The 24,070-nt window shown below is 36.9% G+C and overlaps 2 protein-coding genes across 4 annotated transcripts in view; both read right to left on the bottom strand.

Annotated features, from left to right (window-relative positions):
- LOC149050794 (uncharacterized) overlaps positions 1-6,455 on the bottom strand; it is a 29,741-nt gene extending 23,286 nt beyond the window's left edge. For 2 of the 3 annotated variants that reach the window (XR_016184388.1, XM_089198326.1), the window contains exons 1-2: positions 6,315-6,455; positions 4,656-4,739 (exon numbers count right to left, since the gene is read on the bottom strand). Coding sequence is in view for 2 of the 3 variants with exons in the window: in XM_089198326.1 (XP_089054452.1) it covers positions 4,656-4,739; positions 6,315-6,325 (95 nt within the window). In the remaining variant the exon portion in view is untranslated. The remainder of the gene's footprint in view (positions 1-4,655; positions 4,740-6,314) is intronic. The other variant, XM_089198329.1, reaches the window with a different exon arrangement.
- A 288-nt stretch (positions 6,456-6,743) lies between these two features.
- LOC149050793 (uncharacterized) lies at positions 6,744-12,793 on the bottom strand. The gene is made up of 6 exons (XM_089198313.1): positions 12,760-12,793; positions 11,388-11,720; positions 11,054-11,302; positions 9,687-9,810; positions 8,738-8,809; positions 6,744-7,515 (listed from the first exon to the last, which is right to left on the bottom strand). The coding sequence occupies exons 1-6, from the start codon at positions 12,791-12,793 to the stop codon at positions 7,440-7,442; spliced, it is 888 nt and encodes a 295-aa protein (XP_089054439.1). The 3' UTR covers positions 6,744-7,439.
- Between the last annotated feature and the right edge of the window lie 11,277 nt (positions 12,794-24,070).

The following is a 24,070-nucleotide window of genomic DNA, read 5'->3' as shown; positions in this document are numbered from 1 at the left end:
AGACTGAATAATATTGTTTATTTGGTATTTTCTGAAGGTGGTAACATCTGCTAATCTAACTAAAAGTAACAATTTCAAAATCACGAGACGGACGACTTTCAATTAGTTGGGTGGAGTTAAAATGAAATCTTAAACTTAGGGAAGTACAAAAAAGAATATTAAAACAACTGTGCGTGCTATCTTTTGACCTCCGAATGGTCCTTCATTCAAACATTTCAAGTTATAGAACAAAATCCTTCATCTCAAAATTATATCAAACTGCGTAAAGTGTACAAATATGGCGCGAATAGAGCACAAGTAAATCACAAATATCCTGCGATATTGTACAGTTGGTTATTATGTACTGTAAAAAAAAGTGAGCTGTTTGTGAACTATCCGCTTTACTTTTCCCGCCTTATGAAAAATGAGCAGAAACACTCGGCAGAAAAAAGTTAGGTAATAAATAACTTATTAGACATTTTGGTGTGTAGTATTTTTAGTATTTTTACTCGTTGCGCATGTTTTACACATTTGTAATAATAGGGACCTTAAGCAGTCAGGACAGCAACGCCAGTGAAGACTTCAATTAAAGATGAATTTCTGCCGTTAATTAGAATTTCAAAAATGGCTGAATATGTTCACCGTCTCATACGGCGCCACACCTCAACTTCAGCATAACGTATAAAAGAGGCGTTGAGTTCCAAATGGAAATTAAAACAACTTGCCGTCGCAGTTTAGGTTTGCAGACGACGTAATTTGTGGTGATTTCACGTTGTTGTTTTGCATGGGACGGCTATGAAATGTACAAAATTTTCAAACGCATGTGCTGAGCTATTGTTTTGTTAATTAAATCTATTGTTTTTCCATGTCCTCGTTGCCGTCGCTGTCGTGGTTTGCTTAAGGTCCCTACTGTGCCTGATACCGGTGCTGCATAAAAAGGTTTATGCACCTCCCATCTATTACCGGACGGGCGATTTCACGGGCGAATTAAACACGAAAAACGGCAAGGTAAAAGTTTAACCTTTTACCTGAAAAAATGGCCTTCTACCTGATTTATTTATCACAGCGTAACAACAGTTTTGGGAAGACAGTGAAAAGACGCATGACTGGTGCAAAGGTCAATCACAATGTCGCAACGCAACAATAACTAAGTAGTCTCACGAATTAGCTCTAAGCTGATGTTTAACAACGTGTTTGCTGATCACAGCTGGTTTTAGCAGATTTATAGCCATTTGCAAAAGGCTTCTCGTTCTTTGAATGAAACGCCCCGGTTGCATTCTTTGCATGCCTCACAAGCGTACGCGTGATTCTAAATACTCCTGTAGTAAAACGTAAATGAAGATATTCGCGCTCCCCGTTCCTACATCCATAGCCTGATTCTCATTGAGAGCGAAGTTGTCCGCCCAGCTCTCTCCTCCAATACTACGGATCGATACGAGTCGTCGTACCCCTCACTAGGGAGACAAACCTTTTTTCATCTCATACCACTGAGCCCTGATGGTGGTGTGTCCATTCGTACGAGTCGTATGAATATTTATTACGGAAACCACGGAAACGAAACGAGTCGTAAAGCTGTGCTGTCTATCCACGAATGTCATTAGGGAGATTTTTTCACAAAAGTGGCCCTTGTTCTAAAAGCAACGCGTGAAGTGCGCAAGCAACAACTCTATTCTTCTTTGTTCTAAAAAAAAAAAGGCCTGCTCGCAGTGCACAAACGATCACTGCATTTCTCGTCTTGGCAAAAAGCACTACGCAAAATGGACCAAATAATTTCCATTAGGAATGGTGCTTTCGAAGCCCTTTGGGCTGAAGGGTTCTTTCTGACTTTCATTGGCGATATTCATAACTAATTTTATTATAAAAAAATTGTCACCTATAATTTGTTATAAATTGCAACTTCTACAGAACTTGTGAAAGGAAAAGCATAGACATTTCTATTGTTATCAAATAACAACCAAAAGTAATGTGAATTCTGTTTCAATACAATGCAATATTAATGAGCGGACAAATTCGACGCACGCATCGGAAAACCGAATACATGCAACCGTTGAAACGATGATTAGTATAGGTAGTCACAGGCTTTCGAGTGCAATTTGGAATAAATAAGCACGAGCAAATTTTGTCAGTCACCCTAATGACATTCATGGATAGAGAGCATAGCCATACGACTCGCTTCGTTTCCATGGTTTCCGTAATGAATATTCGTGAATCGACGACTTGAACGACTCGCACGAATCGACACACCACCATCCGGGGCTAATTCTCTCAACGTGGTATATCTAAGTATCACTAATAACATTCATGGATAGACAACACAACCTTACGATCCGTTTCGTTTCCATAGTTTCCGTAATGAATATTCATGGTTGACGAATCTTACGATTCGTGAATACTTTAGACGACTTGTATCAAGCTGGGGTATTGGAGAACAAGGAATACATTGCGTGAAGTGCACAAACAACAAGAGTATTCCTCGTTCTAGAAGCACTGCGTAAAGTGCACATATAACAAAGCGCTTAGGATGATTTTGCAGGAAGACTCTTCACAATTCAACCGACAAAATTACTTGCAAACGCACGGAACCGCCATGGACCCAAAAATGGTAGGAGTTTTTGCAACTATCTTCATGGCTAAAAATTCAAATCTTAGATAAAGGCGCTGATTGGAAACACTACATCGACGACATAATCCCTCTCTCTCGAACACAGCCAACATAAAAGATGGGGATATACTCAAAAGTTACCCTTCTAATAACATGCATGGAAAAATTACTCAATTCTGATTGGTTAAGATAAATGCAGTTTTCAGGTAATTCAGTGCAGAAGAGAGTTAATTCAGTGCAGAAGAGGGTTAATTCAGTGCAAAGAAAGTGACAAATCAGACATTCTGATTGGCCAGTAATCAAAGAAACTCACAGATAGCTAATCAAATGCGAGCCTTGGATGTCAGAACCAAATTTGAAAATTTGAAAATTTGCGAGCGAAACGATGGCCGGCGTTTTAGGTAGGTTTTCTTTCGCCACCGCAGCTGAAAGACAGCTCAAACAACGGAAACACTGTAAAAAGCTCTGCATTCTGGTTGCCGATTTGGAAAAAGTGGTGTTTAGAGAAGGGAATTGCCAAGGAAATCGAAAATTATGAGCCGACCCAGCTTAACACTTTGCTCGAGCGATCCAACGCCGAAATTAAAAACAAACATGGTTAAACCTCGGAAATGACGATTCCATTTCATCGAAAGTGATTCGGACACAGCCTGAACAATTCCTTGAACTGTTTAGCCGGGCTTTGAACTGTTTTGCGCCTTAAAGATGTGAAGATATCATTGCATATTATCACGGTTTTGGTCGTACGCGCTTGTTTCGAGCGAACGCACGGTTTGAATAAATTATTTTTGCACTTGATACACGCGCTTTGCTTATGCTTAATTATGATAGGCCATCTCGTATTTTTTCATGTATATTATTAACACATAATCACATGATTTTTCTCTAGCAATTTGGAATAAACAAGCGCTACCTTGTTAATTATTCAAAGACCACAAAAAAATTTACTAGTGCTTATTTATTCCAAATTGCATTCGAAATCATGTGATTACCTAGACAAACATGCTGATGAACGAAATAGAGTTGAGCTATCGATGTAACAGTGGCTAACTGTAAAAAGATGGTTTCGTGCTTAGTTTTAAAATCTATATATCACAAAAGCTGATTCGGACAGTTTTTCTTTTTTCAGAATTTCGATAAAAAGCTCCCCACAGACTTGTTCTGTCGATTGGAATCGTTCGTACGCGGCATTTTGCAAAAACTTTCTCTCGGTTTGAAAGAAACCTTGATACAACGTGCTGATTGATTCACGTATTTTGCAAAAAAAGCAAGTGTTCGAAGCGACCGAAAATAAGTCACAATGGCTCTTTCTCCAAAACAAACTCGTGTTAACGAATAATGTTGAGTCAGTCCGTAGTAATTGATATGAATTATAATCCAGATTAAAAGGAATATCTGCATAGTGCATAACAAAGTCTATAATTAAAAAAACTCCAGATACGATTTAAATAATGTGCAACTATATTTAACATTATCGGATATATCTTCATTGGCCTCAGTAAAATTTAAGGAGTGGCTTAATCATTTCATTATCCTAGGGCCGAATACCATTGTTTATTTAGCATTTTCTGAGGTTGATACTATCTGCACATCCAAGTAGAGGTAATGATTCAAAACCATGAGGGATAATATTTCTATTACTTTGCTGGAATGAACATGAAATCTAAAATTTGAAGAAGTAATAAACAGATTGTTAAAATAAACTTTACGTGCCATCCTTTCACCCCTGCATGGTTCATCATTCAAACATCTGAAGCTGTTTACCCATTTGAAATGTCTCATAAAGATGTATCCTTTCAACCCCTCTGGAAACAGCTTCCAACACCTACTTTGAGGAACCCTTAGGGGCAATCATTTTTACTGATTAAACAATAACAACACAGCGAATAAATTATTTCGTTACCGTTAGCTATAATACAAACTTTGTGAGACAAGAGGCTTCATGTGATCTTATTAAGCAGTTATTGGGTGTTTGGTTCCATAGTTAACCAAATTCAATTTCAATTAATAATTTTCCGATTTTTCATTTTGCTTTTCATTTAACGTTTATTTGCAGTACAGGAGTCTTACTTACAGCGTCAACGTCCCCCCTGGGGAAACCTTAATGCCAGTGAACACCCCTGATGGTAAATCCTGTAACTGGTTTTTGGACAAGTCCCTGGAATAAATAAGTCATTTTAACGCAGTGTAAACTCTGCTGTCTGCGATATGTATGTTTTCCTACATCTTGAAAGCTCCCGATACTTTTCAAAATAATAACATTAACATTTGATTTGCCTCACATTAGTGGATAATAAGATCAAGTTACTCTACCCTTGACATCCTAATGCAAAATAACATTGTTCGATTAATCTTTCAACATTTCACACCATCTGGTTTTCTGAGCAGTGGTACAAATTTTAAAGATAGCGGATACTGTGATCAGATAATTGAATTAAATAATTAATCGCTAATTGATTAGCAATTTGGAGTAAACAAGTACTACCTTGTTAATTTTTTCAAAGACCACAAAAAAATTTTTACTCGTGCTTATTTATTCCAAATTGCATTCGAAATCATGTGATTACCTAGACAAACATGCTGATGAACGAAATAGAGTTGAGCTATCGATGTAACAGTGGCTGACACTGTAAAAAGATGGTTTCGTGCTTCGTTTTAAAATTAAGATATCACAACAGCTGATTCAGACAGTTTTTCTATTTTAAAATTTCGTCAGAAAGCTCCACTAGAGACATGCTCTGTCGATTGGAATCGTTCGTACGCGGCATTTCGCAAAAACTTTCTATCGGTTTGAAAGAAACCTTGACACAAAGTGCCGATTGATTCACGTATTTTGCAAAAAAAGCAAGTGTTCGAAGTGACCGAAAATAAGTCACGATGGCTCTTCCTCAAAAACAACCTTGTGTTGAAGAATAATGTTGAGTCAGTCCGGAGTAACTTATATGAATTATGATCCAGATTAAAAGGAATATCTGCATGCTGCATGACAAAGTATATTGTTAAAAAAACTCTCGGTACGATTTAAATAATGTGCAACTATTTTTAACGTTATCGGATATATCTCACTGAAAAATTTAACCCGGCCTTGCTAATATTCCATTATTCTAAGGCCGAATAGCATTGTTTATTCGGCATTATCTGAGGTTGATACTATCTAGATTACTTGGCTGGAATGAAAATCTAATCTAAAATTTGAAGAAGTAATAAACAGATTGTTAAAATAAACTTTATGAGCTATCCTTTGGCCCCTGCATGGTCCAACATTCAAACATCTGAAGCTGTTTACCGATTTAAAATGTCTCATGAGGATTAACGTCGCTCGTGATCATGCTAGATTCATTGGTTATTCATTTACTAAATTGAATTCAACTCGCTTATTGATAAACTTAACGAAATATTTGAAATCATCTTACAAAGATGTATTCTTTCAACTCCCTGGACAAAAATTTCAACAGTTACTTTAAGCAACCCTTGGGCTAAATGTTTTCTACTAATAAAAAAGTAACGATACGGCGGAAAAACTGTTTCGTTACCGTTAGCTGTAATACAAGCTTTGTGAAACCAGAGGCTTTGTGTGATCATACTAAACAGTTATGGACGGTTAGAAAGCGGTGGCTCGAGCTATTGGATGTTTGGCTCCATAGTTAACCAAATTCAATTTTAATTTATTGATTTCCGATTTTTTGTTTTGCTTTTCATTAACGTTGATTTGCAGTATAGGAGTCTTACTTACAGTGTCAACATCCCTCGGAGGGAAACCTTGATGCCAGCGAACACTCCTTGCGTTAAATTCTGTAACTGGTTGTTGGACAAGATCCTGGAACAAATGAGTCATTTCAACGAAGTGTGAACTCTGCTGTCGGCGGCATGTGTGTTTTCCTAGCTACATTTTAAAAGCACTCGATACTTTTTCAAAATAATAACAACGTTTGTATTTGACTCACGTTAATGGATAATTAGATCAAGTTGTTACTCTACCCTTAAGAGATTCTCGTGCAAAATAACATCGTTTAATTAATCTGCCAACATTTCAAGAGAAACCATCTGGTTTTCTAGGCAGTGGTAGAAATTTCAAAAGACGGCGAAAACTTTGATCAGATTAATTGCTTGTCGATGATTAAAACTCGCATATTGAAAGAAATGGAGGACTCATTTTAAATCACTTGTTGTTATATTCCTTTAATCTCGCTGGTGATAGGACCAGCCTGCTTTACACCTGGTGGACAACACGAACAAAAATTAATATATTGGAAGGTCTCTGTCTCTTTGTAATTTTATGCACTTGCATGTCAGTGGTGGATTCCTGGTTACATCTCTCGCCTTTGTATACTTTTGTGTCATAGGCTTGTGTTGCACTTGGAAAGAGTTTTCCAAGATGTGTTTTCTGGGTGGATAAAATCTGTCGTCGGGGGACATTCCAAGTGCGACCCTTACTTTTGCAATTAAAAAAAAAATCTTTTCCAATCGGCGAAAACATCAAAATCACTGTAAAGTGCTAGGGTGGGGCAAGCAGATATTGGAAAAGTCGGTTTAAATAAAAGAAATCACAGGGATGATTGTCAACGACTTTCAGTCGTGAACTTTGTCGATTTGAAACACGATAAATTTGAAAAACACGAGGAATTTCTTATATCTTCGCGCTTTCGATATGGATGGTCTTTAATTTGTAGTGCTCCCTCACAGTTTGATGTGTTATTTTTTGCAAGTCATGGAAACTCTCCGCAACAGGACACATGATTACGATATCATTTCTTTCGGGCAGGAAACATACACTGTAATTTCTGATCTACTGTAGTTCTCATTTTTACGTGGTCAAAAAATCATCAATGAATGTTCGTAAGCTGAAGAAACGTCCTCCTTACAGATGTTCCAGCCTTGAATTGTTACTAAAGGCCCCCGCTGGCAAGTTCTGCAACTTGTTCTTGGACAGGTCCCTAGGAACAAATTAACAAATAAAGTACCTATTTATAAAGGGGGTAAGTTTCTAAAGAAACTGTGGTGCTACGTCGGTGCAAGAGTATAACAGGGTAATTTGGTACTATTAACTGATTTGACACTGTAAATTGGCGATTTGCTCTGACGAAGGGCTAACGCTTGAAACCGCGGCTTTGAAACTAATTACGGCGCCCAATTCACGTTAACAAATCAGTTAATAATACCAAATTACCTAATTACCTTATTTACTCCACTGTTAACCAGAATTACATAGCTTACAAAAAAAATTATGGACTTGCACTGTCCGTATGGTGCTTGTTAATTTAAGCTTCACGCAAAAATTAACTTGCTATGAGTTCTTCCTTTAACTTCAAAACATTTGTCAATTTCATAATGGCTGATCTACAGAAATGTAGATTCATCAAGATTATCCTTATGCCATTCACCTTCTCAATGGAGCAGTGACCATTTAAACAAGATAACTTTTATCAACTAATAGATCAGTACACCTCCCAACAATTTAGTTTGAACTTTTCAACCAATTCCACATCTGTGAGGAATATCCGTGGCAATTATTGCTTAACAAGTTTGAACAGTTTTTTTGGCTCAAAAACTTACCATAGCAACACTACAGTCTAATGCAGTGTCATCCAGTTTTAGCTTCCCTTGTCTTTCACTCAAAAACGAGTGCGGTGAACCCAAGATTTAATTATTTAGCACCAGTAAGCACATTATGACTTAGCTCTTGGAAACTTTTTCAAATATTAGGGGAATAAATTTGGACCCACCTTAAATTATCGATAAGGCTTTTTTTTTTCAAACTCTCAGCAAAAACCTACCACCTTATATGCTGATTGCAATTTAACATGAAAAAAAAGGTGTGGTTATGAATGAGAAGCACATACAGTTAAAGTTACGACTGTTTTTAAAATACCGGATAGTAAAAATGGTGAACTTCTGCGGCATGGAAAGAAAATATTCAATACTCAAATCGAGCAAAGAAATAAATACTCTGATATTGATGGTCCGACATAGATATCTTATCAAAGTTTACTCATCACTCAGAAATTACAGAATTTAATTTAGCTAATTTGCGAAATTCATGCATTTTGATTTGCGAAACGCACCCAAAGCACCTCGCTGAAAGAAACATTATTTTCCATCAGTTATTCTCCAATACATCGAAATACAAAAGAAGTTGACAATATCAATATGACTCACAGTTTTAGCAGATTAGAATTTCTACTGAAAACTTCCTTCGGCAAGTGCTTCAGCTTGTTGTTTGAGAGCGTGCTGCAACAAAAGATAAAGTCAGTTTTAACTCAGATTGTAAAAGGATAATCAGCAGCAAGCAGTAAAACCATCATCTGTTTTTTACCGAGTGAGTGTCAAAAAAAGAAAAAAAAAAAAAAACAGCAGAAAACCTGTCGATCGAAAGTAAGACTGGGTCAATATCTTAAACTCTTGCGTAAATCTGACTGAAAATTAACCTATACAACATTTCCAAATGTACTGAAAATGCATTCATTGGTTTCTTTACATTCTAATTAGTTACAGAAGTATAAAAATCTAACAATTTTTGCATATGTTAAGTACATCAGTTGGCTCTTCTTTCTTTTCGACAATTTGAATGAAGATAGGAAGGGAAATCTCCCGACGCATCTGGTTCAACAGTTATGGAATGTAATTCTTCTTATTTCTTATGAAATGTCTTACAAAATTACAGACGACCATAAAATGATTTTGTCTTTAGCATACCTTCTCATACTTTAGGCAATCAGTGTACCACTTCCAAATTCGAACGAAAGCCAAATTTGAGGCTTAATTTTATACATGAAAAAATTACGTGCATCTGATTGGCTAAAAACGATTGCATTTTCATGTAAATTCTAAATAGCGCGCGCGCTGCCAAAATTTCGTTCTTCTTGACGCTCTGTGGTGAGTTTTTCGTATGTAAATCGTTAACATGACTAACAGGTAACGACATGATTTCGAGTGCAGTGTGGTGTAAATAAGCACACATGTAAATCTGTCAAAGACTACACATTGTACTCGCCGTAGGGACTCCTTCAATTTTGTTGCCTTTGAAAATTTATTGGTGCTTATTAACACCAAATTGTACTCGAAATCATGTCGTTACCTAAAATTATATAATGTATTAACTACTTACAGTTTTCCTGTGGCTCGGGGAATTTTCTTTGGAATTAACTTAAGCTGTTTCGTTCCACAATCGGCCGATACTAAGCTCCTCATGTTGCCTTTAAGGACTTGGCATTGGCACTGTTGAGGACACTCTGACAAACAAAAACAGGCTTCCATTAAAAATTGATATTTGAATCACTTGAATCACTTTTAAATGATAATTGACAGAAGATGTTTGCATCACTTTCTGGTTACTACGTTTGAGCTAGTTGATTGATTATCCATTCTGAACGATTTTGCGATTCCCCGGCTTCAGAAAATCTATAGTTTGAACAGCACAGTTTTTGATGGCATCACAGCAAAAATCGTTAAATGCGGATCGATTGCAGGCAGTATTATTTTCAACACGCTTTGTCACGTGAGAAAGGGAAAATCAGTTCGCCATTTTAAATGTTATTTGGATTAGTTTCTCAACGTGATTAACCGATAACAAAAAAAATCTATATTCAACAATTCACTTTTTTTTCTTTTTTTAAATGTTTTTAAATATCAATTAATAATGGTCAGAAATCGATGAAAAGCAAGGAATAAGAAAGCTATGTGCAATACATTATTTGAGACCTGGTTTGATTCTTTCCAACGTAAAGAAAGATCAAGGTATGATACATTTCTTTGACATATATTAAATGTAACAAAGCCGCACTAGGGAGTTCTTCCTAATTGGTCTATCATTCCCTTTCGTAATGGTAACAGATTGCATATCTGACTTCAAGTACAATTCCAAACTCGAGACCATTTCTATTCCTTCTGTGTCTGCTAAGTTTAATACAACGGCTGCTACAACTTCGTCTTCTCAAGACTTCTTTCACAAATGCTTGTAAGAAAAACATTGCACCAGAATGTATTGATCTGCTTAGAGCAAGGCGGGCGTAATCTATTTTGTGACAAGATGGTGACTTAGACAAGAAAATCAACGTTGTTTGTTGAAAGAAAAAACAGTGGCTGTTAAACAGACGCAATTCTTGTAAACTAGTTGTCTCGTTGTTATGGTGCTTTGAATGGACGCCGCTCTTTCAGATGCAGCGTTTTTCCATATCCTTGCTCTTACATGTGGCGCTTATTTTTGAGCAGCGGTCAATCGAGTCAATAATGTTTTTAAAATTGAAGCAAAAGCATGAAAACTAATCTTTTAATAAATTGAAAAATAGAAGCTTAGTTATTTTTTGTTTTATTTCGTAAATATGACTTTTCAGGTTACCCTTGAATAAAACTATCGACGGTTTTATTCTGAAACCAAAAATTCCTAAAACTGACTCAAGACAAAGAGAAAGGTTTACTAAAAGCACACACAACAACTGAGATCCCCTTGAAGTAAAGTTGTAACTTGAGACTTACTCTCGACGATAAGATTGATGTTTTTCCTCTTCAACTGGCCATGGTCGTCCACTTTGCAGCTGTAAGTTGTACTTCTTTCTTCTTCAGTGACCTTGATTTGAAGTCGCACGCTAGTGCTGTTTTGCACAACAGCGCCATTCTTTCTCCAAACAATGCGAGGAGCTGGTCCACCTTCCGCCGGGCACCACAAAGATGACGATTGGTGGAGGACAAACTGAGTCTTTGCGACGTTTCTTAGGTTAGTGGGAACTAAGCACAAACATAAGAAGACATATCATCCAGAATAAATTATACCATTAGGAAAATCAGAACATTTTAACCTAAGAATACTTACCTGTTGCACTTAATGCTTTTCCCTCATAATATCTGGGATAAAATAGCCGGTATCTATGGTTAGATGAGAACCTTAACCACGTGTTCTGTCCATTGGAACGTAGCGTAAAGTGAGGAACGTATCTTCCACAAAATACACCCAAAAGATTTCCAGACTGATTATACCCATCACGGATCTCAAGATATTCCTCATCTGCACAAGGTGCTCCAGATGAGTCACGGTGCATCCATAGCCCCAATCGTATTTCCATATATTGCCCTTTTTCCACTTGAAGACGCTGGATTGAACCAAAGTCTGGGATATCACGGGAGTATACTTCTGCGATTATTGCAACTGACAAAGAAAATAATTTCACAGAGGAACAACTATACATAATTTGCACAAGTAATTCATTAATGACTGTCCATCTCGTTTTTTTAAGCTTCCGTTATCGTGTGCGTAAACGATAATGAAACTCATGATAGACTGTGAGACTAAGTTCATAGGAAATTTTCCCTGTACTCTTCTGGTAAACCTGTAAAATGAGAAGTATTTATTCTTAATAAATCAGTGAGCATGTCAAACTCCTACTTCAGTAATTAACAACTGATCGGTCACGCTGTGCTACAAGAGTCAAATGTCCCTGGTCGTCTATGTGGTAAGCATGGATTGCACACATAATCTTCGCGCAAATTACGATGTTCTCGTTAAGAACTATTATGAATGGCAAGTGGCTAGGCTTGGATAGCTTCCGTTCGCATAATAGTTTAAACTGCCAAACAGTAATCCTGATCGGTAAAATTGCATAATTTACTCGAAATATTACCACGATTCTTAAATTACGCTTTTAATTACCCTAGGTGGCCAAAAAAAACGTTCCTTCGGGTTGTACCTATTTTCACAAATACGGATGGTAACCTTGGCCTAATATGTAACGCTAATTATAACTAATTTATGGAGCGTATAGATTCCTCGAACTTAGCACAATAACATTTCTTTACTGAGTCGTAATCATCAAAATGGAGGAGCTGCTAAAAGGCACTAACACTATAAGAAAACGAGAAATTATCAAGGTATACAATAAAAGATTTGTGTTTAGAGCCAATGAATTTCTCTGAACCTTCCTACAACTGTTCTGCTTATAAATAATGTTACTGATTTCCCTTAGTTTTGCCCATATTTTTACGTGAACTTGCTGACAGAATACTTGCCTCGAACATTACATATTTTTAACCATTCTGCCGATAAAATTGATCTAAGCTTACCCTCGGCAGATCAGAGTGATCTTTGGGTTAAAATTTTGTCACAAATTTTCTCACAACCAAAACTACTCAATGGTGTCTCATGCTCGCTCGTGAAAACTACACGTCTTAAACAAGCGCAACCGACTTACCCAAAACAAAAGTGAAAGTCCACATGTTAGACATCTTTCCTACAAAGAAAAGCAAATGAGAATAAAAATAAATTCAAATCTGTCTTATCTGTGAGCCTCTACTCGGCACCTCAGCATATCTATACGTTGTAAACGTTGCGATTCAGTATCATCATCGGCTTCGACCTGATTTTCTTTGTCTCGTGATTGAACCACAATATTTATTCCTTCATGACTAAGCGTTCCCCAGCCACTGTACGTGGCTATATCATACGGTGAATGTTTTTACCATTTCATTGACTGCTATTTTATCATTGCGTCACACCTATCCCAATTCTAGTAATATTCCATACAGTGTTCTTTGTGAAAAAGTTGCGTTGGCAAATAAAATAAAAATTCATCGTCGTCAAAAGTTTATTAAGAAGTTAATTACTCATATAACGACGCAAAGCGTTATGTTCTCTTATCCTCGCGTTTTTTTTTTCCTTTTTATTTTTCTCCGGCAGAGTAGCATAAGACTCTACTTAAACTAATTTATAACACAAAAAGAACTACAAAATTACCTGAAAAGTGTTTGTTTTTTTCTCCGCAAGAGTGTTTTTATTCTGCAGTCACATTTACCAAAACAACAAATATTTTATTCACGTATACATCAATAAAACCCTAACAGATGTCTCAAGCTGGTGGGGTTGTACGTAAGTTGCTAAAGTGGAGGCTTGACATATATTTATCTCAGGTAGCCTCTGAAGAAAGGTTTATCAACGTGTTTAAAGCTGAGGTGGAAAAAACTGAAAGATAAAAACAAAGACTGTGTTCGCACTAGTTGTGGCAAAATGATAACGTAAGTTATTTTTCAGAGGAGAAAATCTTTCACAAAATGAAGTCAGCCTCTGGCCTCTCTAGTCATTTCCTCTTTGTTCAATAATTAGCATTTCGAATGTCTCATTCTTATTTTGGAAAGGAAGTTTTAACACCCGCCAATATTTCATTCTAATCTGTGAATCAAAACATTTATACCTTCAACTTTGTAAACCGAAAATCGATTACAAGACTCGGTGTCTTAAGCTATGCACTGTTCACATGCAAGACTAACCTTTAATTTGATTGTAAATTATATTAAAGAAACAGTAATATTATATTAAAAAAAGACTCGGTAAACAAGCTTGTTGTCCTCTTTCCAAGAACTAACAACATGAAAAACAGTTTTAGTTATAGCCGCACAACCCTTTGGAATAGCTTGCCCTGTCAACATTAGAGAGTCTGGTTTATTAAACCAATTTAAACGCCTTCTCTATCATAATTTTTAAACGCGGCATTCATGGAAATCAGGTTTTTAAGTAGCACATTGTTGTAAGTTAATATGATGTTAGGACAAGGATTTTTAGGTTCTTAGGACATTAGTCATTGTCTTGGAATTTTTTGTACCTGATGAATATTTTTTTACCGTGTCTAAATAATGATTAAATAAATAAAGTAGATGAGGAAAAAAAGGAACGAAATAAATGACACTAATGACAACGAAAAACGTTTTAACCTTAACGAGAGCGAATTAAAAGATAACACAATGAAAAAGCATGTTAACAATTTTATATATTATTCTTTTGTGCCTCTGTGTATTCACGTGCTCGTCAGTATTTTAACCCCTGTTTATTAGTTCTGTTGTCCCAGTAAATTTGCTGAAACTTGTTATTAGGCTACCTAATCTAAATCTATATTGAAGAAAATAAGCACCCGAGCACCATTTGTTATAATTGAAGATCGGCTCATAAAAACCCGCACGGAATCTAAACGCGCGCAATTAAATTATTTCCTCATTGAAAATTCAAATCACAAAAAAAGTGATCAACATTTAATAACAACAAAATATACAGAATATGTGTTGAAAAATACACAAATCATTAACTGGTCTTATGTACTTTGCAAGGGTTTCGCATATGGTGCAGAGAATCCAGCTCTCATCTTCATCTTAATTTATCGCTCTCTCAATTCGTACAAATTCCTTAGGATATATCTCGTGCGGCCGTCAAAAGTTGACGTGTTGAAAGTTGAAATGAAATGAGAACGTCTGAATCTTGAAATTTAATGCACCTTTTCTATATTTGACTTTTGAAATCGCGAGAATAAAACCCCGCAAAATATCGTCTCCCCAAAATCGCAAAATTAAGTAGGCGCGAAATTTTAATAAGACTTAACTGTGATCAATAAGTTAAAAGTACCCGCTAAATGAGTCAAGAAAAAGCTCATTGAGAATCGTCAATTTTCTTTCTTAATTTGCGTGAATAGTTTAGGAGGTTGTGGAAGATGTCACTAAAACACTCACATATTTTGTTGCACTTCCTCTTGTACCGAAAAACTTGACGCAGGATTCAGTTATTATTGTTCGCCCAACTTTCTCATTTTTGATCAGCTAAACAGGACATTTCATACAAAAGCTGAACGCAAGGAAATTGAATGAGAAACTTTAGAAGGAATTTTTTGTCTCAGCCGATTATTTTGCTCCTAGTTTGACTGGTGTCAGGGCTCTCTGAGCTGTTCTTAACCCCTTATCTCATTAGAAATATTAGCAAATTGTGAATCTTTCCCAAAATACCACAGTGTTATATGTAAAACGGGACCATCTCAGTCATGAGAGGACGCGCGGACATACTACAAAGACACAAAGAAAGTGAGAGAAGCTCTGCCATAACCAGCAGAGACTTGAGAATTTTAATCAGAACTTTCCGAGGGAAAATTGGACGCTAAAATACCGTGAATTGTTTGGCTGAATAGTACTCATTTTATTTGCTAGAGGGCGGGGGGGGGGGGGGGGGGGAGGCGATAAATGGTAAATTTGGTGGTAAATTTGAACTTATTTTCTTCCGTTTATTTTGTAATGCCTCGCTTTTATCTTTATTCATTTCACTATATAAATAATAATATAATAATATTATATAATAATATAAAAAAAACCACCGTATATCATAAAAGTGGACTTCTGTTTGCTGCTAAAAAATGTCATGCGATTATCTCCCGGCCCTCTATTGAGTTATCATGATGCATGCTTAGACAACGTCACCAAATTTCCCAACGCAAAAATAATTCTATTTTCAAATCAGTTGACAAAATAAGCCCACACAGATGTTTAAAGCTGTGCAAGTAATAAACGTAAAGGCTGTCTCATTTTTAATTCACTTTGGGTATTTTATACATCCATAACGCTTTTTTAAATTTACTTATTTGGGCTAAAATAACTAGGTGTATAAGACCAGGATTAAATAACTCAAATACCTACTTGATGCCATAGAAAAGAATGATAAGAAAGTTGAACATGTAAACATTTCAAAGAACATAAAAAAAATCCAACCCAGTTTGCAGCTACAGTAAATAATCACTGCGGCTATGATATATAATGCACTTCTCCATTCAGCATCATCTTAATTAAACTCAGATGTATTGCTATTTTTCATTTTTCATGATGATTGAACAGTTCAGTTTGTTGTTAACTAATCCTCCAAGTTCGTTGATACTGCCGGGCGGCCGTTATCCTTAGAATTAAATATTCAAAACTGTAGTGAACAAAATGAGACAATTATCTCTTACTTCCATATGTTTAGTTAGGATTTGAATAACAAAGGGATTTAATTTTTCCATCATAATCTTATCTTTGGGAAAAACCTTTCAAAGATGTCAACGAAGCATGTTATTTTATTTTTCTGTTGATTTACCTATTGCAAAAAAAAAGTTCAATGGTTTATTCTATTACATTTCCTAGACCAAAGAAACAAAAGCTGAAGCTGGTATTCCTGCACCGTAAATACTTAAATATGTAAATATGTAAGGAAGATAAAATTCAGCTACTTCAATATATTTAAACAAAGTGTCTTCAAGATAATTTATTGTGTGAGAATTTTGTTGTTTTGTGAAAAAATTAATTGCAACTTCACTTCAAAATAAAGTGAGTAAAGTAAAAGTGAGAGGATGTGCTCATACCATCAGACATATCCCTCTCCCCTGAAAATTACACTCAGTTAAATTTAGTATGAGCCAGAAGAACCATGCAACCAGAATTCCACTGGTCTCCGAGGCCTGATGCAACTTAAAGCGCAGTAGAACCTTAATGTAACGAACCTCTATGACACGAAGTCCTCAATATAACGAACGATAGTCTTCAGCCCGACCAAAGTTACAGTAAAATGTATATGAAAGAACCTCGATATAACGAAATCCTCGTATAACGAATACAATCTAGAAGTCGAAACGTATAATATACCCCGATATAATGAACAAATGTCAACACGTGACAAAGGACAAAAGCAAAACAGACCAACAAGAATCAAAATCCTTCAATTTTTTAACATTTCTCTTATTAGGTACAATAAAGCTTCTTGTAGTTAAATATGTAAGAGGCAGGAATTTCCTGTCTAATACCCTTGTTTCTCTGTTTGCCAGTGACTTCCACTGAAATTTGTCCTACGTGCTTTTAAAACAAGGTGCTGTAGCTATGTACAGACCTGTACAGCGTACTGTAGCTTCATATGGATATTAACGCAGAAATGTTATTCACAGTAATCGTTCCGATCCCGAAATGCTGGGTAACCCGACGTGACACCACCAAAAAAAAAAATCATTAACCATTCCTCGATTTAACGAACATTTTCGTTGTTTTCCCGCAAATTCGTTAAATCGAGGTTTTCGATATAACAAACCCTAACCAGTGTGTAGCCGTATCCCCCCTCTCCTCCCCCCCCCAAAAAAATTGTGAAACGGAAGGTAGGAAACCGTCGCTCAAGGCATCTTGTTTTCAGCGGGAAATTGGAGCCGAAGAGGATTTCCTGGAATCATAACTAGAAGCCGCTGTTCAACTGACCGCGTTATTTGCAACGGCCGCCAAAGTATACCTAGCTGTTCTCGATCGGCTGCATTTCTATAGCATGACGTAAATACTACATTCAGAACAAGGGATGATTTGAAGGTGTGATTTGAATCCAAATGGCTTAGATGGATTTCTTTATTGAAATCCTGTCAAGAAAAGATGTTAGAAACTGGATAACGTTTGGGAGTTAGCGGACACCGCGCACCTATAACGAAATATTAGAGCAATTGGAGGCGAAATAAGTCTGAGGACATTGCACTACATGTTATTTACACTTTACTCTGACTTTGCTGACGAACACTGATTGATTGATTCCGAAAGACAGAGACTTAGAAAGACTAAAACGCACAGATTCACGCAACATACTTACACGTGTCTCTTCCATAACAATAACCACCACAAACTAGCCTCCTGTGCCGTATATAGTTTGCTAATTTACAGTTCAAATGGCAGTTTATGCCACACATGAACAATGGCGAGTTTAAGAAACGACAACGGCGAAGCCGTCGACAACGTCGGTTAAAAAGTGAACCTTTATTTTACCTACGAATATCGCGATACTCTAAAGTCATCTAGTTTGTTTTTCACTGTCAACTCTATCTCGAAACTGAGTAAGGAACACCGTGTTAAATTAGAAATAGCAATTTAAAGAATTAGCCGTCGTCGCTCACGTTCTCCAAACAACGCAAAGTTTGGTGATTTCACGTTGCAGTTTTGCAGAAAATTTGTAACGCGCGTGCAAAACCATTGCTCTGCTTATTAAACCGTTTAGTGACGTTCCCGTTGCCGTTGCAGTTGTGGTTTTCTCAAACCCCCTACTATCTGCCAGAGAGGACATGGAACTGTTTCCCTCCCTTCTCTGCAGGCCCAGCCAATCACGTGGAGCAGTCAGAACCTTAAGGGCGCGCTGCCTGTTTAGGCTTCTTCCTTTACTGAAAGGTGAGGTCAGCACTCAGCAGTCCTCCATGTGATGACTAAACTGGAACGTTTAAAGGGCCATTTTGAGTCAGCTTCCAGACGATTCTCTTCAATGGACACGTGAAGGAATGTGGCATGTTATGCTTCCACGAGCCGCCTCGGACACAACAGCTTCAATCCTTTTGGGACTTTTTTTACGAGCACCGAGTTCACTTTTAAGGGATAAAAATTACAAACATGTAAGATGTAAGACTAAGGTCTGATTATTTATTTCTACAGCTGACTATACTCTTTCGCCAATTTAGTGAGAGTTATCAAGGTTTGATGCTCATGACCATTTCAGGAATTTCCACAATTTTAAAAGGAATAATTAAAGATATATTATCTTTTCTCTAAGATGTTTAACTTGATTGAAGTCTCTACAACTGGTTCCAAACTTTGTTCGGTAAAATTTGCGCACAGCCCCATACTACATTATGCATTCAGTTCTTGGATAGAGAAAACAATGAAAAAAACAATACATCGCCATTGGGAAAACGGATTTGTTTTAGAATAGTATGGGGTTATGTGGAAATTTTACCGTTTGTTCTTCGAAGGATCACGGAGAAGTGAAGCTCGCATAATATTGTCTCAAAAACATTTTGTCCAAAATAATTATTTCTCTAAAGGTAATGACATCTGCCTTTTCTAGTTTTGTGTGACTGGAAACCATGCAAGGAACTTCGAGAGACTGACACACAATCCACAAAATGTAACATGTACGGCTGTAGACACGGACTGTTCTGAAAAAATACTATACAGTAAACTGAGGCTTTTACTACCTGTGCTTGTGCAACTTTGTAAGGGGTTTTAGGAGGACTTACAAATGGAGGGCCATACAAACACAATGTATATCTAACAGAGTTTAAATTAACCAGAACAAAAAAAGCGTAAGCTATAGCCGCACTGATCAAAATATGCATTGCATTAATAAATCGAACTAATTTCAATACATTTAGAACAAAAAAAACAGCTAATAACACAGACAAAACTAGAACATAACAAAAAGGAAGTTCAGACTTTGATTTCCTTGAAGCTTGTCTTTGCTTCTTGAATTAAAATAGTAATGTCTAATTTACAACAGCGTGGCTTCTTGCGTATCACTAAAACAAGAAAAGCTAGAGAGGTGCTTATATCCAAGGGAGGAGGGGGGAGATGAGGGGGAGGGGGGAGGTGAGGAGGAGGGGGGAGTTGAGGGGGAAGGGAAGCTTATAATCAGATGTATTTTTTGTTCACAGATAGATAGACCTATAACCAAGGGCCTAATAAGGGGAGGTTTACAGCATCCCCTCCCCCTCCTCCCACTAAAGAATTTTTGTTTTAACCTGCATGAAGCGGCTTCCTTATAAAAAGTTAAAAAACATTCCACATGTTGTCCATTGCACCCACACTTTTGCTGCTTTAGTCATCTTAGCAGTATAATATGAATTCAACCTGCTATTGAAAATATCAGCGTTTACATGTAATTATCTCATGCAATGTAAATGGATTAATTTGGCCACTGCTTACCCTGTCATATAATTATAAGCCTGGTTTTTATAGCCAATTGGGCCAAGAGAAAACACAAACAAACTTAAGAAAAAATATAAAATGAAAAAAGTTGATGGAGGAAAAAATAACAGGACTTAAATGTTGATTTAACATAAAATCCTAATTTGATTCTGGCTGGATGATGAATGCAGATCTATCTGTAGTGCTTGCAGTGACCAAAAATCTAATTCATAAGATTTTAAGCGGTGTCGCTCCAAGACGCGGTTAACGAGGTGTTTGGGGCTATTTTGCAGATCAAGACTGAAATATAACAGACCAAAGTTGACCGTTTACAGAAATCTTTAATCTTGCAAGCAATCCACGAACCACATATCACGATCAATCTCACAATCAGTCAATCAATCAATCCAACGATCGTAAACTGAAACAATAATGCAACAAAGTTCTATCAATCTAACAAAATGTCACGAAATGTATGAGAAAAATCGAGTGTAAAAAGCTGGGCCTTAACGCCGATAACGATATTAAAATAATAATAAACAACGTACAAATTGTCTGCACACCTACTGAAAGCAATTCAAGAGGAGCTATTTGTAGAAGGTAAACATGATTGTCTCGAACTGATTTCGTGAAAGGGGTTTCTCCTTCATTACCACTGAAAGCAACTGTAACATTCGTTTGCTAATCAAATAACACAAATTCCACAGACGATTTCCAACCATAGACAACTGGCCCTCGATTGTCTTGGACAATTGGCGCTTAATACGGTGCTGATTAATACAGGTTCATAGACAGGCTTAATTTGTTGCCTAAATACCCCGCTAGCTCTCTCACTTTGTAAGCGTCCTGTTCTTGATTTTCTTGATCATCTGTGAAATACAAATTCAACTAATTTACATTGATTCCTGATGAACTGATTTCGTGAAAGGGGTTTTCCCTCATTACCATTACAAGAAAATATAACACTCGCTTGCTAATCAAATCACACAAATTCCACAGACGATTCCCAGCCAAAGACAATTGGCCCTCTATCAGTTTCTATAAACCAATTTCTCGCCTGGGGGGGGGAGGATGAAATATTAGAACCATGCATCATTGCATACAGGAATTTTCTATAAATTTCTTGTAATGAATAATCAAATAAAGTAGCCTAAACATTGTAAAAATCTGTTTAAATCTCTTCTTTTTGCTTCAAAACTTTCTTCATTTTTCCTTCGACTTTGGCAACGGTCTCGTAGTTGAGTGCCTGAGTAACTTCGTTAGTTGTCCATTGTATAACCTTCTGTAAAGATGCAATGAGAAGGAAAACTAGCTTTTGAGAAGACCCACGCATTCAGGAGACAACAAGACTCTTAGTTCTCTTCTTCTTTATCACATTTTCTAGATCTATAACTGAGCAAATTGACTCTCTCTCTCTAAAGCACCTTATTAGTGAACATGTGGGTAATGTGCTGACTGTCTTTGCAGAGTTTAACCCCTTGTTCAAAATTTTGACCCGGTCAAATGTATTTTTTATACAAGTTCTCTAAACACATCCAAACATGACCACCGACGAACGTCTTTGTTCGAGAAACAAGCCTCAAAAATAGAGTCAGCACAAACTATTGTTAATGTTAAAATTACGAGTTCGACCTTGCGGGCTTCTGAACTTGATAAGACTCGCACAATGACTATACAATAATTAGCTAAAAATTTTACTATTGAAATTTAAAAAACTAAAAATAAAGTACTCAACACGACCAGACCAGTTCAGAAACAAAAATCCATGTTCGAGTAATCGAACAACTAAAAGAGAAAGACAACAGTGAAACCTATTGTAAGGGGGTAAGACTGGCACAATCTTTGCATGCTTACCTCAAAAAACCTTGCATCGTAATAGCGCTTCACAACACTTTCTTTTTCCATAGAGGCCTTTTAAAAGGGAGGTCGCATCCAAAATATCCCTGTATTGACTTATTACAATTCAACAACTTAGTCTACAAGAGCGGCCTTCAGAACATAGCAATCGGGAACTAAGAAGGCAGTGGCGTTCTGTGCATCGCAAAGAAATTAACTGAACCGGTACCTTTAGCTAGTGTGTTTGGGGCTCTAAAATGCGCAACTAAATGAGACATAAAACCTATATTTAGCTCTCCAAGATTACACTTAATTAGACCTAAAAGCCTTGATGACTACATCAGCAAGAAACAATGACAAGGTGATACTAGAAAAACCAAATGTGCCTTTGTTCCAGAGGTACATCAGCGAGGGTTTGCGGACACATTTACAGGTTATATTGTTGCCGCCACCCTCGGAAAAATAATATTCCCAATCAGCCTTTCCTGCTATAAAAATAAAGTGCCCGCTTGGAGGGTTAAAATGAAATTTGATGGCCTCTTTTAGGAATTTGATACTTGTTTCGTCGTGTTCACTCAGACGTTCCTTGTTTGGTATTTTTTTTTCGACCTCTTCTCCAAGAGCAATCGCGGTTATATTCTTCACGGGAATCCATTTTTTTCTGGATAATTCAAATATTATATAGATGTTATCAATATTGGGGGAAAAATTAGGATGGCGAAAGAAAAAAAAAAAAACAGTAACCAAGTCAACCAACAAGTATCGCTAGAATCGCTGGGGAGTCGAACTAAGGCCACAACTACATGTGAGGAGGTGAATGCTCCCGCTCCACCTACTAACTGTCTCCTCCCCTCCCCCCTCGAAAGTTTCTGATGAATATTCAAGCAAATACTGATTTCCGATCTTATCACTATGCTGACTGGCTTGTAAGGCAGCTTCGTAGTTTAAGGTACCATGGGAAGGTCTGATGTTCCACCTACGAAGGGTCACAGAGTCTCCCCCATCTCCTCGAAAGTTTTCGATGAATATTCAAGCAAATACTGATTGCCGATCTTATCACTATGCTGACTGGCTTGTAACGCAGCTTCGTAGTTTAAGGCACCATGGGAAGGTCTGATGTTCAAATTCTTAACGAAGTCTCAGATTATTTTTTTCAGGTTCCGAGCTGCTTGCTCGTTTTGAAATAAAGTGCATATTTTCTTATGATATTCTGTCGAGGGATTGCCGAGCTCCCCTTGAAAATCTCATTTTTTCATATCGTCCCCATTTTGTTCCTATAACACTTGAAACCTAGAGAACAAAATTAACGTCCCATTACACAGAGCCCTCACTTGGATTTCAGCTGAAACTATCATTGTGTGCTACAGAATTAAAGAAAACTGTGAGGAACGATTGGTTAATATCGATGAGAAAATTATGAATAAACAAACCAAATTAGTATCTAGCGGACAGGTGAATTGCGCTTTTCGCGCGCGCTAATTAGGTATTTCGCTAATTAGCTAGATCGCCGGTAATGACTGTGAAATACCTCGTTTGACAACGACAACCACAAAAAAATTTGCTAGATAGTTCTGAAAATTGAACTCCTTCTCTATACTCCTCTGAGATGTCCAAGCCCCTGAATATTAGCTTCAGTTTCCCTTTTCCTTTTCAGTTGGTCTTTTTTTTTTTTTTTCAAGATTGTATTATTTCAGAACAAATTCAAACGAAATAAAAAGAATAAACATTGCAACCTGAAGGGAGATCGGGTGGCCAAGTGATGAGCGCGCTCCACTCTAAACGGAAAGAGACGATTCTTCGTCCATAAGCATTTCTTTTGCTTTAATTGTGTATGTCATAACCGAAGGCTGTTACAGATCTCCTTTCAAAACAGCTAATTATAAACTGGAATAGTTGTTAAATTATTATCGTGAAAACGGTATGCAAATACGCTTACTTAACGCTACCTGGAGCACTGAAGAAACATGTCAGTGTTTCCTTTTTTATCAATAACCCATAGGGCTCTCTTGACCATTTCAGTCAAATTGGAAAACAGACGTTGTAAATAATCATAGTGTTTTGAAAATCCCAACCAGCAGAGTGCACACCAGTTGGCTGTGTACAAACTGAGTCAAGGAATCGACGTTAGGGAAAAACGAGAACAAATCCAGCGAGTAATAAGGTAGAGGGCTTTCACCCGTGACCACCAGATCACTA

Source organism: Pocillopora damicornis, chromosome 2 (genome assembly GCF_964200805.1).
Source record: "Pocillopora damicornis chromosome 2, jaPocDami1.2, whole genome shotgun sequence".
Lineage (NCBI taxonomy): Eukaryota > Metazoa > Cnidaria > Anthozoa > Scleractinia > Pocilloporidae > Pocillopora > Pocillopora damicornis.
Note: the sequence above shows the minus strand (reverse complement) of the source record. Positions and strands in the feature narration are given on the sequence as shown.

Coding starts and splice junctions, on each gene's coding strand:
- LOC149050793 (XM_089198313.1), bottom strand. CDS start 12,793: ATGTCTAACATGTGGACTTTCACTTTTGTTTTGG. Junction 11,303..11,387: donor AAAAGCATTAAGTGCAACAG/GTAAGTATTCTT, acceptor GTTTGTGCTTAG/TTCCCACTAACCTAAGAAAC. Junction 7,516..8,737: donor AATTCTAATCTGCTAAAACT/GTGAGTCATATT, acceptor ATTTGTTCCTAG/GGACCTGTCCAAGAACAAGT.